At 51.9% G+C, this 22,351-nt stretch overlaps 1 protein-coding gene across 5 annotated transcripts in view; it reads left to right on the forward strand.

Annotated features, from left to right (window-relative positions):
• Positions 1-22,127, forward strand: part of kiaa0513 (KIAA0513 ortholog) — a 102,140-nt gene extending 80,013 nt beyond the window's left edge. For all 5 annotated transcript variants that reach the window (XM_038806173.1, XM_038806175.1, XM_038806176.1 and 2 more), the window contains exons 2-3: positions 6,767-7,229; positions 21,973-22,127. In XM_038806173.1, the coding sequence (XP_038662101.1) occupies positions 6,904-7,229; positions 21,973-22,078 (432 nt within the window). In that variant the 5' untranslated portion in view covers positions 6,767-6,903 and the 3' untranslated portion in view covers positions 22,079-22,127. The remainder of the gene's footprint in view (positions 1-6,766; positions 7,230-21,972) is intronic.
• The last annotated feature ends 224 nt before the right edge of the window (positions 22,128-22,351 follow it).

Raw genomic sequence — 22,351 nt, forward strand, 5'->3', positions numbered from 1 at the left:
TTATTATTATTATTAACCCCCCCTCGCTCAACTCCCTGAATCCTTGAACATTTTCCAGGTGAGATTGATGAGTTTTTAATCAGTGGGGGATTTAAGGGTCACGGAGATAAGGCAGGAAAGTGGACTGAATATTCGATCAGGCATGATGTTATTAAAATCTACTTTGTCACCTCATCTACAAACATTCACTCCCTCCACCCCCGATGAACAGTGGCAGCCGTGTGTACCATCTACAAGATGCACTGCAGTAACTCATCAAGGTTCCTTAGGCAGCACCTTCCAAACCCACGGCCTCTACCGTCTAGAAGGACAAGAGCAGCAGATACCTGGGAACCCCCCCACCTGGAGGTTCCCCTCCCAGTCACTCACCCCCCTGACTGGGAAATATATCGGCCGTTCCTTCACTGTTACTGGGGAAACATCCTGGAACTGTTCCTGGCTGTAACTGAATAGGCTCTGTCCTTGGCCCTCCAGATGACTAGCTCAATTGCTGTTGCATAGAGCTAGCATGGACACGATGGGCCGAATGGTCTCCTTCTAGGCTGTAACCATGTTATTTTTTACAAAGATATTTGATTCACTAAGTTGTAGGACAGTGTGTGCAGCTTGTGAGCACCTGTCAACTGGTGCAGTGCAAACTTCTATTTTTTTGTCATTGTGTGGATGCTACACCCCCCCCCCACCCCGCCCCCCGGCCCCCCCGCCTCAGTCTTTCTCCCCTCACCCTCCACACGACCCCGCCCCGCCCCCCCCGCCCCCCGCCTCAGTCTCTCTCCCCTCACCCTCCACACGACCCCGCCCCCCACCTCAGTCTCTCTCCCCTCACCCTCCACACGACCCCCCCCCCCCCGCCCCCCACCTCAGTCTCTTCCCCCCCCCCCCGGCCCCTCACCTCAGTCTCTCCCCCCCCCCCCCCCCCCGCCCCCCACCTCAGTCTCTCTCCCCTCACCCTCCACACGACCCCGCCCCGCCCAATTTCCGAAGCTTTGTCCCCCCTTTTCTAGCCTCAGGAATTCCGCCAGGTCAGCCAACCAGTCTGTGGCCTTGGACGGCGTTGCCAATCTCCGTCTGAGCAGGAGTCGTTGCCTGGCCATCAGGAAGCCGAGGGCCAGGATGTCGGCCCAACCCCTCCCCTCGAATGGCTCTGACTGCACTGACATCCCAAAGACGGCCGCTAATGGGCATGGCTCCACCTTAACCCCACAACCTCCGACATGACCTCGCAAAAGTGGTCCAGAACCCAATCAGTCTTGGGCAGGACCAGAACATGTGGGAGTGGTTGGCCGGTGCCCCCTGACATCGCTTACATCTGTCTTCACCATCCAGGGAGAAGCCGCTCATGTGTGTCCTGGTCAAGTTTATCCTGAGCACCACCTTCAGCCTTGCGCATGAGGTGGTGGCGTTCACCCTGTGCAACATCTCGCTCCACAGTCCTCCCCCTATCTCGATGCCTACCTCTCCCTCCCACCTCTCCCTTTCATCCAATACAGCCCTTACCTCCTGTCCCCGAATTTCACTCCCCTCATTCATCCTGTTATAAGAGGCTGTCTAGCAGGGCGTGTCTTGTAACGAGGGAAACCACGGGGCATCAATGCCGAGGAATTCCCATATTGGAGCTGGTTCTCTTTCGGAAGCTGGAGCTTCTCCGTTAGTTCCCCCTGGGTTGCCACTCTGCCGACTACGTACAAGTCTCTGACCCTCAACATTCCTTCCCCAGGTTTTATATGTGGCGCCCATTTTGATCGCGATGAATCTGTAGTCTTTTCAGATAGGGCTGAGATGGACATGTCATTTAGCTTCAAGTGGTTTCTAAACTGGTTCCAGGTTCTCGCTGTGGCTGCTATCACCGGGCTCATCGAGCACTGAGCCGGGGAAATGGGAGAGGGGCGATGAGCAGCTCTTTCTGAATTTGCTGCCCAGTGAAACAGGATATTTGGGAGTGCTAAGCCCCTCCCCCGAAGGCCGAGATTAGTTTGTCTACCTTAGTGAAGAAGGATTTGGAAATGAAGATCAGGAGTGATCGAAATATGAAGAGGAACCTTGGCAGGACATTCATCTTTATCACCTACACTCTCTCTTCTAGAGAGCGTGGGAGTGAGTCCAACTTCCGCAGGTTCCCTGTCACCTCCTCCAGCAGGCAGGCTAGACAGGTTCCCTGTCACCTCCTCCAGCAGGCAGGCTAGACAGATTCCCTGTCACCTCCTCCAGCAGGCAGGCTAGACAGGTTCCCTGTCACCTCCTCCAGCAGGCAGGCTAGACAGGTTCCCTGTCACCTCCTCCAGCAGGCAGGCTAGACAGGTTCCCTGTCACCTCCTCCAGCAGGCAGGCTAGACAGGTTCCCTGTCACCTCCTCCAGCAGGCAGGCTAGACAGATTCCCTGTCACCTCCTCCAGCAGGCAGGGTAAACAGGTTCCCTGTCACCTCCTCCAGCAGGCAGGCTAGACAGATTCCCTGTCACCTCCTCCAGCAGGCAGGCTAGACAGGTTCCCTGTCACCTCCTCCAGCAGGCAGGCTAGACAGATTCCCTGTCACCTCCTCCAGCAGGCAGGCTAGACAGATTCCCTGTCACCTCCTCCAGCAGGCAGGCTAGACAGATTCCCTGTCACCTCCTCCAGCAGGCAGGCTAGACAGGTTCCCTGTCACCTCCTCCAGCAGGCAGGCTAGACAGGTTCCCTGTCACCTCCTCCAGCAGGCAGGCTAGACAGGTGCAGCTTGTGTTGCAGGGCCCAGTTGTGGGCTATCTGGATTCTCCGGTATCTCAACTTGCTTTGCGCAAGTTTGGATGGCAGCGTTCCCAGCTCTGCACCCGCCCCCCCGAGAAGGCTCCAAACTCCCTCCGGAGTTCCATTATCTTCCCCATGCTGCATAAGGGGGTTTGAGACATAGAGCAGCAAGTTCTCTGCATAGAGAGAAACACTGTGCTCCCTGTAAATGCCACTCCATCCCTCCGCTGATCTGAGCGCGATAGCCAGTGGCTTAATTACCAAAGCAAACAGCAGCAGGAATAACAGGCATCCCTGTCTCTGTGCAGCCGGGTGTAATCTGAGCTGGTACCGTTCGTTCGTACACTCGCCATGGGAGCACTGTACAGCAGCTTCACCTACAAGGTGAACACTGGCCCAAATCCAAACCATTCTAGTATCTCGAAGAGATATTTCCACTCCCCCAGTCAAAGGCCTTCTCTGCATCTACGGAGATGATCACCTCTGGTGTCTCCTCCCTGAGTGGGGACATGACCACGTTCAGCAGGATTCTGAAATTTACCGTCCGCTGTCTGCCCTTGACAAACCCGGTCTGATCTTCCACCGTCACCGTTGGCAACAAATCTCCACTGGTCTTGCCAGAACGTTCGCTGGGACTTCTGTGTCCGTGTTTAGGAGTGAGATGGGTCTGTATGACCCGCACTCTGCTGGGTTGTTGTCTTTCTTAGGGATCAGTGAGATCGAAGCCTGTGCCAGCGTGGGTAGTAAGACCCCTCTCGACAACGCGTATTGAACATGTCCCGCTGGTGTGGGGCCAGTGCTGTCGTTAACCTTTTGTAGAAATCCACCAGGAACCAATCAGATCCCGGTGCCTTCCCAGATTGAGTAGAGTTGATGAACTCCATGAACTCCTTCAGACCTTTTTATTAAATATAAATTTAGAGTACCCAATTCTCTTTTTCCAATTAAGGGGCAATTTAGTGTGGCCAATGCACCTACCCTGCACATCTTTGGGTTGTGGGGGTGAAACCCACGCAAACACGGGGAGAATGTGCAAACTCCACACGGACAGTGACCCAGAGCCGGATCGAACCTGGGACCTTGGCGTTATGAGGCAGCAGTGCTAAACACTACGCCACCGTGCTGCCTAACCTCCTTCAGATCTAACAGTGCTTCCAGTTCATGTCCATTTTCCTCCCCCAGCTCGTCCAGGAATTGCTTCGTTTTCAAGCTCCCTCTGGGGGCCCTGGGGGCATCCAATCCTCGGGCGAAGGTTGCAAAGGCTCCGTCGATCTCCTCCGGATTCATGATCACTCGTCCCTTCTTGTCCCTGATCTGTGCTATTTGTGTGGCCAACTGTTTCCTCAGCTGCTCAGCCAGTATGTTGCTGGCCTTGTCCCCATGTTCCATGTTCAGAAAAGGTCCCTCATGTCCAGGGGAGTTGGCTCAGCGTTTTCCCAGTGCAGAGCAGGTTTATTTCCATTTGCAATCTATTCCTCTCCGCCAACAGCTCCCTCTCCGCCAGTAGAGTACCACTGATCTACTGGCAGCATGGAGTCGATCAGCACAGCCTGGTCACCTTTTCCCTCCTGTCTCTAGGAGCCCTGTAAGCTATTATCACCCCCCCCCCCCCCCCCCCCCCCCGATCACTGCCTCAATGCCTCCGGGAATGTGGAGAGAGTGACCTCCCCATTCGTACCTGTCGATGGCCAGTGCCGTCCTTTCACTAAAACGCCTTGTCAGTGAGGAGGGTCATGATCGGCTTACATGGGGGGCATTGAACTCGGCTTGTCTCCAACCTCACATCCACGTAGTTTGGTGCGTGGTCCGAGATTACTATTGTGGAATATTCTGCCTCTGCTACCCCTGGAAGCACCAGTTTTCTTAGCACAATAGGCCTTGTGGACGTGGGAGAAGATGGAGAAGCCCTCTCTGTCGGGTGGCTGAACCGCCATGGTCCCCCCATCCTCCACCATCTGCACCATGAAGATGGTCTGTTCCTTAGCCATTCCTCATTTAGCCCCTAATTTGGGGTTAGACCTATCTGGGAGTTGATGTCAGGGATCTCTGCCATTGTCTTTATTGAACTTGGCATCATCCCAGTTTGGGGTGTACACATTCACTAATACCACCACAACCCCACTGACCATTATGTACCAACCCCCTGGGTCAGTCACCGTGTTGGTCGCTGTGAAGGCTTCCCTCTCGCTGAATAGTATTGCCACCTTCCTTGCCCTCATGTCGAAGCTTTCCTGGTCCCACCCAGCTTTTCCTTACCCTCATTTGGTCTTTAGCTCTTGGGTGCGTCTCCTGGAGAAAGATTAATTCGACCCTCAGGCTTTTTAAGTGGTTGAAGATTCGGGATCTTTTGACTGGGTCGTTAAGTCTCCTCACATTCCAGGTTCCTGACGGAGGGGTTTCTGTCCCCCTCCTCTCCATGGGGTCAGCCATGTTTGCCTCATGGACATGGCCCTGCATGCCCTCATCCGCCTTTGTTCTTGGCCTGTCCAAGGTGGCTGCGTCCACCTTCCTCTTTCCACCCATCCCCACGTGTGACCTGGGGGACCAGCATTATAACCTCTCCTCCTCCCTTACGCTCCCCAGTTCTCCCTCCCCCGAACCCTTCCGATGATGAGATCAACCTTTTCCTCTCCCCTCCCCCCATTCCTATTCCTCCTCCTTATCTTTCGAGCCCTGCCCCTCCCTAGCCTTCTGACTCCCCCCCCCCCCCCCCCCCCCCCCCCCGGCCAACCTTCCCTATTAGCATCGCCCTGCCTGGGGCGTGCGGAGAGGTGGAGTTGATGCCCAAGGACGGGTGCCAGTGCTGGGCCTGTCCCGCTGCGTGTAGGATCCCGTTCTGTGGCCCTAACCCCGGTATCCCACAGGCTCTGTATGATAGTTTGCATTGACAATACATATGATGCTTTCCCACTAAACAATTGCAGAATGAAACATAGATGGGTTACCCGCCCACTGGGCTTAAGATCTTTCTCCCAGTCCGTTCCTTTGCACAAAATCATTTTCCTCTTCCGATGTGTTGGAGAAATGGTCCCTGTCTTTGTATGTGGCCCATTGTCTTGTTGGGTATAGCATGCTGAATCGGACTGTGTTGCCCCCGCTCAGATCGTGGCTGCCACTGGAGGTTCCTGTAACCGTGTCATGATTCTGTCTCCGAGTGGGGAGATGCCCACAGTGAGCCTAGCTCCTCTGACGTTGTCACTTTACTCTGTATCTAACCTCGTACTGTACTGCTACGAATGTTTGAAATGGAAATGGAAAATGTTTAATTCTCTAAACATAGATTACATAGAATTTACAGTGCAGAAGGAGGCCATTCGGCCCATCGAGTCTGCACCGGCTCTTGGAAAGAGCACCCTACCCCCTATCCAAGGTCAACACCTCCACCCTATCCCCATAACCCAGTAACCCCACCCAACACTAAGGGCAATTTTGGATACTAAGGGCAATTTATCATGGCCAATCCACCTAACCTGCACATCTTTGGACTGTGGGAGGAAACCGGAGCACTCGGAGGAAACCCACGCACACACGGGTAGGATGTGCAGACTCCGCACAGACAGTGACCCAAGCCGGAATCGAACCTGGGACCCTGGAGCTGTGAAGCAATTATGCTATCCACAATGCTACCGTGCTGCCCCTTACTACAATCTTGATGAAGATAGATAGCAATAGAGGTGGAGAATTGAGTAGGGCGGCACAGTGCATAGCGGCTAGCACTGTGGCTTCACAGCGCCAGAGTCCCAGGTTCGATTCCCCGCTGGGTCACTGTCTGTGTGGAGTCTGCACGTTCTCCCCGTGTCTGCGTGGGTTTCCTCCGGGTGCTCCGGTTTCCTCCCACAAGTCCTGAAAGACGTGCTGTTAGGTGAATTGGACATTCTGAATTCTCCCTCAGTGTACCCGAACAGGCGCCAGAGTGTGGCGACTAGGGGCTTTTCACAGTAACTTCATTCCACTGTTAATGTCAGCCTACTTGTGACAATAAAGACTATTATTATTATCTCTGGTACTAACTGTTTTACTTTCTATGCTTTGTTTAACTGCAGGTATCCACATGCTTTAGGGCTGATCATGGAGCCAGTGGGGTACAGAGAGGGTCTGGACTGTTGGGTGAAATTGCAGACTATCTGAATCAATTTCCAATTAATAAAAAGCCTGCCCCTGCTGTTCCCTCTCAGCCAGAATGGGCAGCCAGGATTTTCACCATGTCAATCTTGAAGGACTTGATTCTGACACCATCAAGGATGAGTCACTTTGTTTGACCAAAGACATTGGCAATGGACAGAGCGACAGGACTGGCAAGGCGGAGAGCGATGACACCAACTCTGCTGACAGCGACAATGGTCTCGAGGATTCACTCACAAACACTATTTGGGACAATTCCAGGAGGGCTTCATCGAGTGAATCCTTTTCTTCACGTCAGAGTGTTGACTCGGTGTTGGATGATGAAGCTGTGTTTGAATGCAGAGAATTCATGAGGCGATATGTTGAGACAATCTTCAGTGGGAGGTAAGCAGTAGAATGAGAGTTAAACAAAAGGGACAATGCTGGAAAATCTCAGCAGGTCTGGCAGCATCTGTGAGGGAGAGAAAAGAGCTAACGTTTCGAGTCCGATGACTTTGTCAAAGCTAACAGAAAGAAGCCTTACAACACCAGCGCTGCTCCGAAAGCTCGTGTTTGAAACAAACCTGTTGGACTTTAACCTGGTGTTGTAAGACTTCTTACTGTGCTCACCCCAGTCCAACGCCGGCATCTCCACATCAAAGCTAACAGAGAAAGTGGGAAATATTTATACTGTGGAGTGAGAATGAAAGATGAGTCATAGTCACAGAAACCCAGGGAAACTGGATGCTAATGGCCACAGATACTAAGGGGAAAGAGTGTTAATGGCAGTCCCCAGAGAGGACAAAAAATGTGAAATGTCAAACAGCAGGGAAACTAACATCAGAGGATGAGGTGTGGGGGGAGGGGAAGGGGGAAGCAAAGAGGAGAAAGGTGCAGGAAAGGTTGATAAGGTTGGGGGGGGGGGTGGAAATTACATGTATATTAAGAAAGAAAGAACTGGTAAAAGACAGTTAAAATGAAATGAAAACAAATGGGTCGAGGTGGGGCTGATCATCTGAAGTTGTTGAATTCGATGTTCAGGCCGGAAGGCTGTAGCGTGCCTAACCGGAAGATGAGATGTTGTTCCTCCAGTTTGTGTTGAGCTTCACTGGAACATTGCAGCCGGCCAAGAACAGACATGTGGGCATGGGAGCAGGGTGTTGTGCTAAAATGGCAACAGGAAGGTCAGGATCCTGAATGCGCACAGACCGAAGATGCTCAGCAAAGTGAACTCCCAGTCTGCGTTTTGTCTCTCCGATATAGAGGAGACCACATTGGGAGCAGCGAATGAAGAGAATGAGAGTTAAGTTTGGCTGAGTTGGAAATGTTCTTTGTTCTAATGCAGTTGCTGCAGTTTGAATAATTCAAAGACTCACTCCAATCATAATTAAAAACTGTAATCTATCTCCTCCGACAGCTCAGCGTCACTGAAACTTGCCAACTAGCAATGACCATCCCAGGTTTGATTTGGTCAGTAAAGACTGCTGATCTCAGCCAGGTTGCTGTTAGCAATGCTGGAGTCAGCAGAGAAACTAGACCTTGTCCCTGATATAAAAACACAAAAAGCTGCCCGTTCACTGTTGCTGGCTCTGTACACGTGGTTCGAGAGTTTACTGATGCTCATCGTTCAGGTTCACACAATGAAGATGGTCACTGAATAAACTACTGGCGCCCAATGAAGAAAACCCCGGCAAGAGTCAACACCTTCAACAGAGGAGGAGAGAAAATACCAGGAAAATTCAGCAAGATTAGAATAAAAAATGAACCCACGGCACCGAGGTCCCAGGTTCTATCCCGGCTCTGGGTCACTGTCCGTGTGGAGTTTGCACATTCTCCCAGTGTTTGCGTGGGTTTCGCCCCCACAACCCAAAGATGTGCAGGGTAGGTGGATTGGCCACGCTAAATTGCCTCTTTTTTTTTTTTTAATAATTTTTATTGAAAGAATTTTTTACATGAAAATATTTACCCCAACTAACTATAAAATATTACAAAATATTCCCTCTTAACAAATATCCCCCCCCCGCCCGAACTCGCGCGCGTTGTCCCTCCCCCCTTCCCCCCTCCCCCAAAAACAAACAAAGCAACAATCAACATCAGACATGAACTGCGAGCAAATTTGCCCGCGTTTCAACCGTAAATAACCCACCACAACCGTTGTTGCCACCCCCCCCCCGGGTTGCTGCTGCTGCGACCTCTGCACCCTATCTTTGAGCCAAAAAGTCGAGGAAAGGCTGCCACCGCCTGAAGAACCCTTGTACCGACCCTCTCAGGGCGAATTTGACCCTTTCCAACTGGATAAAGCTTGCCATGTCATTGATCCAAGTTTCCACGCTTGGAGGCCTCGCGTCCTTCCACTGTATTAGTATCCTTCTTCGAGCAACTAGGGACGCAAAGGCCAGTACTCCGGCCTCTCTCGCCTCCTGTACCCCCGGCTCCACCCCCACCCCAAAGATCGCGAGCCCCCATCCTGGTTTGACCCTGGATCCCACCACCCTCGACACCGTCCTTGCCACCCCCTTCCAGAACTCCCCCAGTGCCAGACATGCCCAAAACATATGTGTGTTGTTCCTCGTGTCATAATAAAGCTCGCAGTCTCAAGTGTGGAGAAGATGCTTTATTGTGGGTTCGTTCAGTTTCCAGAGCTCGACCTAGAACTACCTTCCAGTGCTAACTACCAGCTTTGCTTGCTGTGTGTCCTGCTTACCAGCCCGCCTGCTGTGAAGAGTGTCTCCTCACTTCCTGTCCTGATCTATTTATGTGGCTCTCCCGTGCTCCCTCTAGTGGTCGCTCAGTTGTGTTGCATCTGGTTAACTTGTGATCACCACATCCCCCTTTTTCTCTTAACATATTTTCTGAACATCGTTAAAGAAAATTGTACATCCTGTCCCAGTGTATTTATAGCTCTCCCGCTCGTGTTTGCTCTGTTGTTTTTTGTATCTGGTCAATCTACGATCACCACATCCCCCTCTTTCTCATTACATAGTTTCTGTACATCATTAAGGAAAATTATACAAAACAGTAACTTATGATATGCGTATCTATACAAGTGATGATGCTATTGCCTTAGTTAACAAAGCCAATGTATTTATATGTCCAAACTTAATAAACACATTTATGAGTCCAAACTTGATGAATTTGTTCAGAGCTTTTTTTTTCTTTTCTTTTTGTTGTTGAGGACGTGGTGATATTGATATTGCAAGTCCGCTGTGAATGTTGTTGGTGTTCCTTGTTATCTTAAGTACCCAATGCGTCATCCTGAGGTGTTTGCATGGTCACATCACTGATGTTGACTGGCATGGACTTTTTTTTTTGTGCTTGTGGTGTTGATTTATTGTCTCATCCGCCTTGGATGCTGGTGTGCTTGCTCGTTCTGGAGCAGACGTGAGTTTGTGCGATTCGTTGTCATCCCATGACATGTTTGTAGTCTTGTTATCGTTTTGCAGTGTGCTGTGGCATCGTCCATCATGTGCCAAGTAGTGCCATTGTGTACAAGTCGTTGTTTCATTGCTGTTGTTTCTGTCGTTCCTGTTTTCGTTGTTTCCGTTGCCGTACTTGTCGCTGTTTTTGTCGTTTCCGTCTTTGTTGTTGTCGCTATCTTTGCTCCTGACTTTGTTGTGTTTGTTGCCATTCTTGTTGTTTCTGCCTCTGTCGTTGTCGCTATCTTTGTGCCTGACGTTGTTGTTTGTCTTGTTGCGCGTCATGTTGCTTTTATTCTTGCTGTTGTCGTTCTCGTTTCTGCTGTGCTTCTTGCTATTGTTGTTGGTCTTGTCGCGCTTCATGTTGTTTTTGTTCTTGCTGTGTTTCTTTTGACTTCTGTTTTTCTTGTTATACTCTATGAGTGTCCCGAGTGGATAATTTGAGTCATTGAGCATTCCGTCTCGCGAGTGGTGCGAATGATCTGATGTTGCATCGGTGCAGGTGACATCAATCAGTTGTGGAGAATTGGATTCCGCATCTTTGCTTTCTTGGTGCTCGTCTTCCGGAGTCAAAGTCTTCTTGATTACATTTGACGCGGTGTCTGTGGACTCTCGGCGCTCCTCTTCTGGAGTCCAAATCTGCATGATTTCAGTTGACGTGGTTTCTCTAGACTCTTGGTGCTCCGCTTCTGGAGTTAAAATCTTCATGATTTCTGTTGATGTTATCTCACTGGACTCCAGGTGCTCCTTTTCTGGAGTCAAAATCTGCATGGTTTCTTTTTGTTTGATGTCTCTGGACTCCAGGTGCTCCTCTTCTGGAGTCAGAATCTGCATGGTTTCTTTCGGCATTGTCTCTGTGGACTCCAGGTGCTCCTCTTCTGGAGTCAAAATCTGCATGTTTTCTTTTGGCGTTGTCTCTCTGGGCTCCAGGTGCTCCTCTTCTGGAGTCAAAATCTGCATGTTTTCTTTCGGCATCGTCTCTCTGGACTGTTGGGTGGCCCGACTCTGTGCTTCTGTACAGACAAGCTGAGAACTGTCAGTGTCACTGTGATCCTGTACGTCGAGTGCGAGCACCTTGTCACTGTTTTCGCTCTGTGCTTCGGTACAGACAAGCTGAGAACTGTCAGTCTCACTGTGATCCTGTACGTCGAGTGCGAGCACCTTGTCACTGTTTTCGCTCTGTGCTTCGGTACAGACAAGCTGAGAACTGTCAGTCTCACTGTGATCCTGTACGTTGAGTGTGATCACCTTGTCACTGTCTTCGCATGCAGTGGGCAGAGGTGCATTGTCTTCTTCTTGTTCCTGTGAGCGTGTTGGACTTTCATAGTCCGCTCTTTCTTCTTGTTCCTGTGAGCGTGTTGGACTTTCATAGTCTGCTCTTTCTTCTTGTTCCTGTGAGCGTGTTGGACTTTCATAGTCTGCTTTTTCTTCTTGTTCCTGTGAGCGTGTTGGACTTTCATAGTCCGCTCTTTCTTCTTGTTCCTGTGAGCTTGGTAGACTTTCATAGTCTGCTTGCGGTTGCTCAGGTACAGCGGGTTTACCTTCATGGTCTTGTTCATGCTTGGTGTCCGCCCGGGAGTGTTTGCTTGCATCCCTGTTGGCGTCTTTCATCACTCGCACTGTGGAGCCTGTCATCGCTCGCTCCGTGGAGTCTTCCTGTGCTCTCTGTGTGGCGTCGTCTTCGTCTTGGGTATTGCTGTCATCCAATGTATCGACGAGCTGCCATGGCACCATGGTGTTGGATTCATCCACCATGAGTAGAGTCGTGTTGAGCTTTGCAACGGTGTCGCTGATGCTGTGATCAGCATGTCCAAATAACTCCTCCATGTCTGAGTAGTATTCTTTGAAACCCATTTCATCTTCGTTGGCTTCTTCTACCACGAGTTGGTTCGTGTTGTGCTTTGCGACCGTGTCGCTGATGCTGTGATAAGCATATCCGACTGACCCAGTCAGGTCTGAGAGGTAATCGTCGAAAAACAAATCATCTTTTGTTGTTTCGGAATTCGTTTTGTTCGCTTCACTGTGTGTGGTGAAGGCAGCTTTTTCCAAGGTTTTGTGCAAGTTGTTTTTCACTGTTGGTTTAAGTTCAGGCGTTTTTCTGTGTTCTGAGGCAAGAAAATTTGGTTTTACCACTTTAAGTGTCTTGTTTTCAATTTTCGGGCATTTCCCTTTTAAGTGGGCGTGGTCAGGATTCTCAGACGTCATGACGTCACGCGTAGGAACGACTTGCACATGCGCAAATCGGCTTTCTTTCCTTGTGCGGTTCGGTGTCCATTGCGCATGCGCGGCTTGCGCATGCGCATGACGGTCCGCGACGAAGACTTTTTTTGACTGCGCATGCGCGGCTTGCGCATGCGCATAACGATCGGCGCCGCGATCTTTTGTAAACTGCGCATGCGCGACTTCCGGTTCCGGCGCATGCGCGACTTCCGGTTCTGGCACATGCGCGACTTCCGGTTCCGGCGCATGCGCTGACGCGATTTGTAGTTCTTTGCTTACCAGAGACTGCAAAATGTGCTCCGACGCCATTTTATCGCGGATTTCAGCGTTTTTTCTTTCTAAAAGTTGTAAGTTACCTTTTCTTTCCGATCTGGACTGGATTTCAGCGTTTTGGCTTTGTGAGAAATTCTTTTTATTTCTTCTTTTTGATCTGTACTTTTCATTCGCGATTTCTTGCTCTTTTCGTGATTTTCTAAGTTTTGCATCACTCAGTCTCTGTGCAGTTTGGACTCTGAGTATGTCTTGCTGTTCAAATTTCTCACAGTACTCTTCAAATTTGTTTAGTAACGTTTGTAAGCTGTTTTTGTCTTCACCTTTTGAGTATTTAAATCCATTATAAACTTTCCTAGCTTCATGTCCTTCGATGAGGATTGCTATTTTAATTTCGTCTGAGGCTGCTGCGGCATCATATGCTATGATACCGAAATCGAACATTTGTTTAAACCTTTCCCAGACACTTCTTACTTTTCCAGTCGTGTCCAGGTGAAGTGGGTATCCAAGGCACATCCTCTCATCAGCAATGTCTTCCCAAGTCGAATGTCCAGCAGGAGATCTCCATGCCATTCTTGGTTGAGATTTCCATGCCATTTTTTTTTGTTTTCTGTATCTGCAGCTGAGTTGTCCTGTCATAAGCGTCTGAAATCACTCCTGGGTACCATGTGTTGTTCCTCGTGTCATAATAAAGCTCGCAGTCTCAAGTGTGGAGAAGATGCTTTATTGTGGGTTCGTTCAGTTTCCAGAGCTCGACCTAGAACTACCTTCCAGTGCTAACTACCAGCTTTGCTTGCTGTGTGTCCTGCTTACCAGCCCGCCTGCTGTGAAGAGTGTCTCCTCACTTCCTGTCCTGATCTATTTATGTGGCTCTCCCGTGCTCCCTCTAGTGGTCGCTCAGTTGTGTTGCATCTGGTTAACTTGTGATCACCACAATATGGACATGGTTCGCTGGACTTCCCGAACACCTGACACATCTGTCCTCACCCCCAAAGAACCGACTCATCCTTGTCCCCGTCATATGGGCTCTATGTAGCACCTTAAATTGAATGAGGCTAAGCCTCGCACACGAGGAGGAAGAATTAACCCTCTCCAGGGCATCAGCCCATGTCCCATCCTCTATCTGTTCTCCCAGCTCCCCCTCCCACTTGGCTTTCAGCTCCTCTACTGATGCCTCCTCCGCCTCCTGCATTACTTTGTAGATGTCCGATATCCTCCCCCCTCCGACCCAGACCCCCGAGAGCACCCTATCACTCGCCCCCCTACTGGGGAGCAAGGGAAACCCTTCCACCTGGCGTCTAGCAAATGTCTTCACCTGCAAATGTCTAAACATGTTTCCCGGGGGGAGCCCGAATTTCTCCTCCAGCTCTCTCAGGCTCGCAAACCTCCCATCTACAAACAGATCCTTCAGCTGCCTGATGCCCACCCTGTGCCAGCTCTGGAATCCCCCGTCCATGTTCCCCGGGATGAATCTATGGTTCCCTCTTAACGGTGCCTCCATCAGACCTCCCACTTCCCCCCTGTGTCGCCTCCACTGCCCCCAGATCTTGAGGGTGGCCGCCACCACCGGGCTCGTGGTGTACCTCGTGGGAGGGAGCGGCCATGGCGCCGTTACTAGGGCCCCCAGGCTTATGTTGCCACAGGACGCCCTCTCCATTCGTTTCCAAGCTACCCCCTCCCCTTCCATCATCCACTTGCGCACCATCGATACATTTGCCGCCCAGTAATACCCCGAAAGATTGGGTAATGCCAGCCCTCCACTATCCCTACTCCGCTCCAAGAAGACCCTCCTCACCCTTGGGGTGCCATGCGTCCACACGTAGCTCATGATGCTACTCGTCACCTTTTTGAAGAAGGCCCTAGGGAGGAAAATGGGCAAGCACTGAAATAAAAACAAAAACCTCGGGAGGACCGTCATTTTAACGGACTGCACTCTGCCCGCCAGCGACAGCGGCACCATGTCCCACCTCTTAAATTCCTCCTCCATCTGTTCCACCAGCCTGGAAAAGTTCAGCTTGTGGAGAGTCCCCCAGTTCCTTGCCACCTGCACCCCTAAATATCTAAAACTCTTTCCTGCTCTCTTCAACGGGAGTCTCCCGATTCCCTCTTCCTGGTCCCCTGGGTGTATCACAAATACCTCACTCTTGCCCAAATTTAGCTTGTACCCCGAAAAGTCCCCAAATTCTGCTAGCAGTTCCATCACCTCCGGCATTCCCCCTTCTGGGTCTGCCACGTATAGCAGCAGGTCGTCCGCGTATAACGATACCCGGTGCTCCTCCCCACCCCTTGTCAGCCCTCTCCACCCCCCTGAGCCCCTCAGTGCCATCGCCAACGGTTCAATTGCCAGTGCGAAGAGCAGGGGGGACAAGGGGCACCCCTGTCTGGTCCCCCGGTGGAGCCCAAAATATTCCGACCTCCTACCATTCGTCACTACACTTGCCATCGGGGCCGAATAGAGCAGCTTCACCCATTTAATAAACCCCTCCCCAAATCCAAACCGTGCCAGCGTCTCCCACAGGTACTTCCACTCCACCCTATCAAATGCTTTCTCCGCGTCCAATGCCACCACTATCTCCGCCTCACCCTCCACTGCCGGCATCATGATGACGTTTAGCAGTCTCCGCACGTTCGTATTAAGCTGCCGCCCTTTCACAAAACCCGTCTGGTCCTCGTGTATCACCCCTGGCACACAATCCTCTATCCTGGTAGCCAGGATCTTTGCCAGCAACTTGGCGTCCACATTCAGGAGCGAGATAGGCCTATATGACCCACACTGCCCGGGGTCCTTGTCCCGCTTCAAGATCAGAGAGATCAGTGCCTGCGACATTGTCGGGGGCAGAGCCCCCCCCTCCCATGCCTCGTTGAAGGCTCGTACCAGCACAGGGCCCACCAAATCCGCATATTTTTTGTAAAATTCCACCGGGAACCCGTCTGGCCCCGGCGCCTTCCCCGTCTGCATATGCCCAATCCCCTTGACTAGCTCCTCTAACCCTATCGGCGCCCCCAGCCCCTCTACCAGCTCCTCTTGGACCTTGGGGAACCTCAATTTGTTCAAGAAGCTCTCCATCCCCCCTCCCCTCGTCGGCGGCTCTGACCGATACAGCTCCTTATAGAAGTCTCTGAAGACCCCATTTACTTCTGGCCCCTTCTGCACTACGTTCCCACCCCTCTCCCTCACTCCCCCAATTTCCCTAGCCGCATCCCGCTTGCGGAGCTGATGCGCCAACATCCTACTCGCCTTCTCCCCATACTCATAAATCGCGCCCTGCGCCCTTCTCCACTGTGTCTCTGCCTTTCTGGTGGTCAACAGGTCGAACTTAGCCTGCAAACTGCGCCGTTCCCCCAACAGCCCCTCCTCTGGTGCCTCAGCATATCTCCTATCCACGTCCAAAAGCTCCCCCACCAGCCTCTCCCTCTCCTGTCTCTCCCTCCTTTCCCTATGTGCCCGTATGGAGATCAGCTCCCCCCGGATCACCGCCTTCAGGGCCTCCCAGACCATCCCCACCTGCACCTCCCCCGTGTCATTAGTGGCCAGATACCTTTCAATGCTCTTCCGGACCCTCTTACACACCTCCTCATCCGCCAGCAACCCCACATCCAGGCGCCACAGCGGACGCTGGTCTCGCGCCTCCCCCATTTCCAAATCTACCCAGTGTGGCGCATGGTCTGAGACCGCTATGGCCGAGTACTCCACTTCCCGTACTTTCGGGATCAGTCCCCTGCTCAATACAAAAAAGTCAATTCTAGAATAGACTCTGTGGACATGGGAGAAAAAGGAATACTCCCTCGCCCTCGGCCTCCCAAACCTCCAGGGATCTACCCCTCCCATCTGCTCCATAAACCCCTTTAACACTTCTGCCGCTGCTGGCCTCCTACTCGTCCTTGAACTCGATCTGTCCAGCACGGGGTCCAGCACTGTGTTGAAGTCCCCCCCCATGATCAGGCCCCCTGCCTCCAGGTCCGGAATGAGGCCCAGTAGGCGCCTCATGAAGCCAGCGTCGTCCCAATTCGGGGCATACACATTAACCATCACCACTTTCTCCCCCTGCAGCCTACCCTTCACCATGACATATCTACCCTCTTTATCTGCCACCACCTCCGCCGCCACGAACGACACCCTCTTCCCTACCAGGATTGCCACCCCCCCGGTTCTTTGCGTCCAGTCCTGAGTGGAACACCTGTCCCACCCACCCCCTTCTCAGGCGGACTTGGTCCGCCACCTTCAAATGGGTCTCTTGTAGCATTGCTACATCCGCCTTCAGCCCCTTCAAATGCGAGATTACTCTCGTTCTCTTGACCGGCCCATTCAGCCCCCTCACATTCCAAGTGATCAGCCGGGTCGAAGGGCAGCCCACCCCTCTCCCCTGCCGACTAGCCATATCCTGTCACCTGCTCGCCCCGAGTCAGCCCTCCCCTTCTGACCCGCTCCCCATGGCGATGGCGCCCTCCCCCCACCCCTCCGGTCCTCAACCTCTCCTCCCTGGCCTTTTCAGCAGCAACCCGGTAGCCCCCCCTTCCCCCCTCCCCTTCCCCCCCCCCACCCCCCTCCCCCCCAAGCTAGGACCCTTACTAGCCGCGATGCACCCTCCATAGTACTTCCGTAAGTCAGCTGGTTTACGCTGACCCGGCTGCCCCTGCCACACTCCGGCTCCTCCCGGCATGGGGGACGCCCCCCCCCCCCCCTTACCACCCCTCCTCGACTCCGCTCCAGCGCGGGAAAGGGAGCCATTGCTGACCCCGCCCCTTCCTCCCACCCTCCTCCCTCCTCTGCCCCGCGCGCGGGAAACCAGAGGAAAGCCCGCGCTTTCGCCCTGCCCCTCCCCGCCCCTCCATCTTCAGTTCCACCCCCGTCCCCGATCCCACCCCGATACAAAGAAAAACCCCACAAGAAACACATACCCCCGGCACTCCCCCCCCACCCCGCCCCCCCCAACATAACATTATAAATAACAGAAAAAAGAAAGAGAAAAAAAAAACCTGGTAGAGAGACAAAAAAAAAAAAAAAGGGGTCCAAAAATACAGTCAAGTGAAAATCCAACCAAAAGAAAGCCACGTGTCCGGCTTAAAGTACCAGAGCGGCAACGACCGCCAAGTATCCCCTGGTTCTAGTTCGAGTCCAGCTTTTCTTCCTGGACAAAGGCCCACGCCTCCTCCGGGGACTCGAAATAGTGGTGCTGGTCCTTATAGGTCACCCACAAGCGCGCTGGCTGCAGCATCCCAAATCTGATTTTCTTGGCATGCAGCACCGCCTTCGTCCGGTTGAACCGGGCCCGCCGCTTTGCCACCTCCGCACTCCAGTCCTGGTAGATCCTCACCGTCGAGTTCTCCCATTTGCTGCTCCTCTCTCTCTTGGCCCACCTCAGCACCCTCTCCCGGTCACTGAATCGCTGGAACCGAACCAGCACCGCCCTCGGGGGTTCGTTTGCTCTTGGCTTCCTGGCCATTACTCTGTAGGCCTCCTCCAGTTCCAGGGGCGAAGGGACGGCCCCTGCCCCCATCAGTGAGCCCAGCATTTCTGCCACATACCTCGGGAGGTCCGACCCCTCCAGCCCTTCTGCCAGGCCCAGGATCCTCAGGTTTTTCCGCCTCATGCGGGTATCCATCTCCTCCAGTTGGTTTCGCCATTTCAGGTGGAGTGCTTCGTGCACCTCCACCTTTCCCACGAGGACCGTGGCCTCCTCCTCCCTCACAGCCATCTCCTGCTGCAGCTCCCGAATTGACGCCTCTTGGGTCGCCTGGGCTCCCATCAGCCTGGTGGTCGTCGCGTTCATCGACTCCAGCAGCTCCACTTTCAGCTCCGTGAAGAAGCGCAGGAGAATGGCCTGCTGCTCCTCCGCCCATTTCCTCCAGTCCTCGGGTGCGCCGCCGGCCGCCATTTTGGATTTCTTCCCCCGCTTTTTCCGGGGAGCTGCTGCCGCTTTTGTTCCTGCCCCACTTCGGGTGATGACCATAAATTTCGCAGGGTTCTCCTCTGGGGACCTTCCCCCACTGGGAATCGTCGTTCCAGCGCCGTTAGGGGCCCTCCAATCGGCCCGAAAACACCTTCCTAACAGGAGCAGCCAAACGTGCGACTTAGCTGGTCATAGCCGCAACCGGAAGTCCGCTAAATTGCCTCTTAATTGGAAAAAAAAATTGGGTACACAAAATTTATTTGAGAAAAAAAAATTAAAAATGTAAATATCACTAAGAATGGTTAAGCTGTGTAGATTTCTGAGTTGATGATAGGTCACTTTGTCCCAGGTGTTTGTGATGAATACAGGAGTGTGAATTGGTCAGGGATATAGCTGGAGTGTTGAGATGTGTATGTTTATTATATCCCTCCTATTCCCTGAATTATTGGCTTGTTTTGCTTTAATTCTATGAAGGTTCTGACCAAAGGTCATTAATTTCTATTTACTGTACCTGGGACAGTGTCTGATCGTTAGTTTCCCATCAACATCCATTACTTTACAGAAGATACTGTAAATTCCAGGACATTTCAAATGATTCGGAGCCAATAATATCCTTTTTGATCTTTACCATTTACAGTGCTGCTTTTTTCTAATCAGTTGTAAATTTTCAAAGTGTTTAGTCACTCCATCCTTAATTACAGTCATTCCCACACAGCGTACGTTCGATAGCTGCTCTGTCATTTCCGGCTTTCTCATTCACACTTTTGAAATATTGGACATGCCCAATCTAAAGGAATGATTTCTGAAGGAATAACTTGGGAAGAATATATTTGAGTTCTGTTTAAAACCTTGGGGTGGAAGTCACGTGACTTTGGGGATTTAGCAATCTTTAATGTCACTCAACTTCTTTTGCAAAAAGTAATAATCCCACAGATCAACATCCTGGGAGTTACCATTGATCAAAACCTGAATTGGACTAGTCCTAGTCACCATAGTCCCATATGGCCAGAGGCTGCTTTCTCCTTTCAGCAATAATAATAATCTTTATTAGTGTCACAAGTCGGCTTACATTAACACTGCAATGAAGTTACTGTGAAAATCCCCTAGTCGCCACATTCCGGCGCCTGTTCGGGTACACAGAGGGAGAATTCAGAATGTCCAATTCACCTAACAGCATGTTCTTCGGGACTGTGAGAGGAAACCGGAGCCCCCGGAGGAAACCCACGCAGACACGGGGAGAACGTGCAGACTCCGCACAGACAGTGACCCAAGCCGGGAATCGAACCTGGGACCCTGGAGCTGTGAAGCAACAGTGCTGATCACTGCTACCGTGTTGGCTGGTGGTGATTTAACCTGAGGATCACGATACCTCAGGCGAAGGGCGCGGATGAGAAGGCGGGGCCTTCATGAATAATGTCAGCCGTACAGGGGATTGAACCCGCACTGATTTTTAAAATAAATTTAGAGTATCTAATTCAGTTTTTTCAATTAAGGGGCAATTTAGCGTGGCCAATCCACCCACCCTGCACATCTTTGGGTAGTGGGGGTGAGACCCACGCAGACACGGGGAGAATGTGAAAACTCCACACGGACAGTGACCTAGAGCCGGGATCGAACCTGGGACCTCAGCGCCATGAGGCCGCAGTGCTAACCACTGCGCCACTGTGCTGCTGAACCCGCGCTGGTGGCCTCGTTCTGCATCACGAACCAGCTGTCCAGCCAACTGAGTAAAACCCACCCTCAGCCCGGGCTGCTCATATAAATATCGTGATGCCAAGAGCAGGTCAGAGAATCCTGCAGCAAGTAACTCACCTCCTGACTCCCCAAAGCCTGTCCACCATCTAAAAGGCACTGGTTAGGAGTGTGAAGGAATGCAGCTCCAACAATACTCAAAACTTCAAACTGTCCAGGACAAAGTAGCCTGATTGATTGGAACCTCATCCTCAAACATTCAATCCCTGCACCACTGGTGAACAGCAGCTACCATCTACTGGAACTCAACAAGTCTCCATAGGCAGCATCTTCCACACCCATGGCCACTACCATCTAGAAGGACAAGAGCAGCAGATACCTGGGACCCCCACCACCTGGAGATTCCCCTCCGAGTCACTCACCATCCCGGCTTGGAGATATATCGGCCGTTCCTTCACTGTCGCTGGGGCAATATCCTGGAGCTCCTTTCAGGATAGCACAGTTCAGTACCTGGGGGGCTGCAGCAGTTCAGGCTCACTACCTTCACCATATTGAGAGCAATTAGGGATGGGTAATAAATGCTGGACTAACCAGCGATGCTACATCCTGTCAACAAATGTAGTGATTGTTCTGTTGGACTCGATCTGTTAATGGCTGCTAGTGCTAATTTAAGGAGGGGGTGGGGTGGGATGGGATATGGTGGGTGGGTGCTAGACTTTGGAAAGATGCTTTGGGATCTGCTGCTGGCTAGTTACTCCAATACTGAAGGAAAATGAATTAGTTTCAAATGGAAGCTGAAGGGCCCTGGATATCGGTGACCAAGCTGCCCATCCCTAATTGCCCTTGAGATGGTGCTGGAATTACCATGTGCTGCTGCCCTTGTCCCTCTAGATGGTACTGGGCGTAGGTTTGGAAGGTGCTGTCTAAGGAACCTTGGTGAGTTAATGCGGTGCATCTTGTAGACGGTACACACGGCTGCTACTGTGCATCGGTGGTGGAGGGTTTGACTGTTTGTGGAAGGGGAGCAATCAAGCGGGGCTGCTTTGTCCTGGATGGTGTTGCAATGTTGTTGTCACACTCCTGACTTGTGCCTTGAAGATGGTGGACAAGCTTTGGGGGGTCAGGAGGTGAGTTACTCTCCGCAGGATTCCCAGCCTCTGACCTGCCCTGATAGCCACAGTATTAATGTGGCTGGGTCCAGTTCAGTTTCTGGTCAATGGTAACCCCCAGGATGTTGACTGTGGGGGATTTAGTGATGGTTACACCATTGAATGTCAAGGGGGCGATGGTTAGATCCTCTCTTGATGTAGATGGTCATTGCCTGACACTTGTGTGGCATGAATGTAAGTTGCCACTTGTCAGCCCCGAGCCTGGATATTGTCCAGGTCTTGCTGCATTTGGACAGGGACTGCTTCAGTATCTGAGGAGTCGGGAATGGTGTTGAACATTGTGCAGTCATCCGCAAACATCCCCACTTCTGACCTTCTGATAGTGTCCATTGAGTTTCCAACAAGAAGCTGGAGATTGTGAAAGTGGATGGGGTGGAGCAGAATGGGCTGGGAGGTGGAGAGGCGGGTGATGGAGAAGCAGGGGCAGGGGCAATTGCCTCAACCTTGATGAAAACATTTCCTAAATCTGTCTTTTGTTCTCATGTTGTAGGGAAGAAATTGGTCCGGAAGAGAAAGGCCGTTTTGGAGAGCTGTGTTCCGATCAAAACAACCAGGGCAGAGAATGGTTTGCAAAATACGTCAGTGCCCAGGTATGAACAAGGGGGGAGCAGTATGTGAACTTACAGGCAGTGATGGAGCAGAAATAGGCCACTCGGCCCATCGAATCTGCTCAGCCATTCAATGAGACCATGACTGATCTGATTTGATAATTCTCAACTCCACTTTTCCCGCCTTATCCCCATAACCCTTAAAAATCTGTCTATCTCAGCCCTGAACATACTTAACGACCCGGCCCCTACAGCTCTCTGCGGTAACGGCCCGGCCCCTACAGCTCTCTGCGGTAACAGCCCGCCAAGGCCCCTACAGCT

The sequence above is a fragment of the Scyliorhinus canicula genome, chromosome 9 (assembly GCF_902713615.1).
Source record: "Scyliorhinus canicula chromosome 9, sScyCan1.1, whole genome shotgun sequence".
Lineage (NCBI taxonomy): Eukaryota > Metazoa > Chordata > Chondrichthyes > Carcharhiniformes > Scyliorhinidae > Scyliorhinus > Scyliorhinus canicula.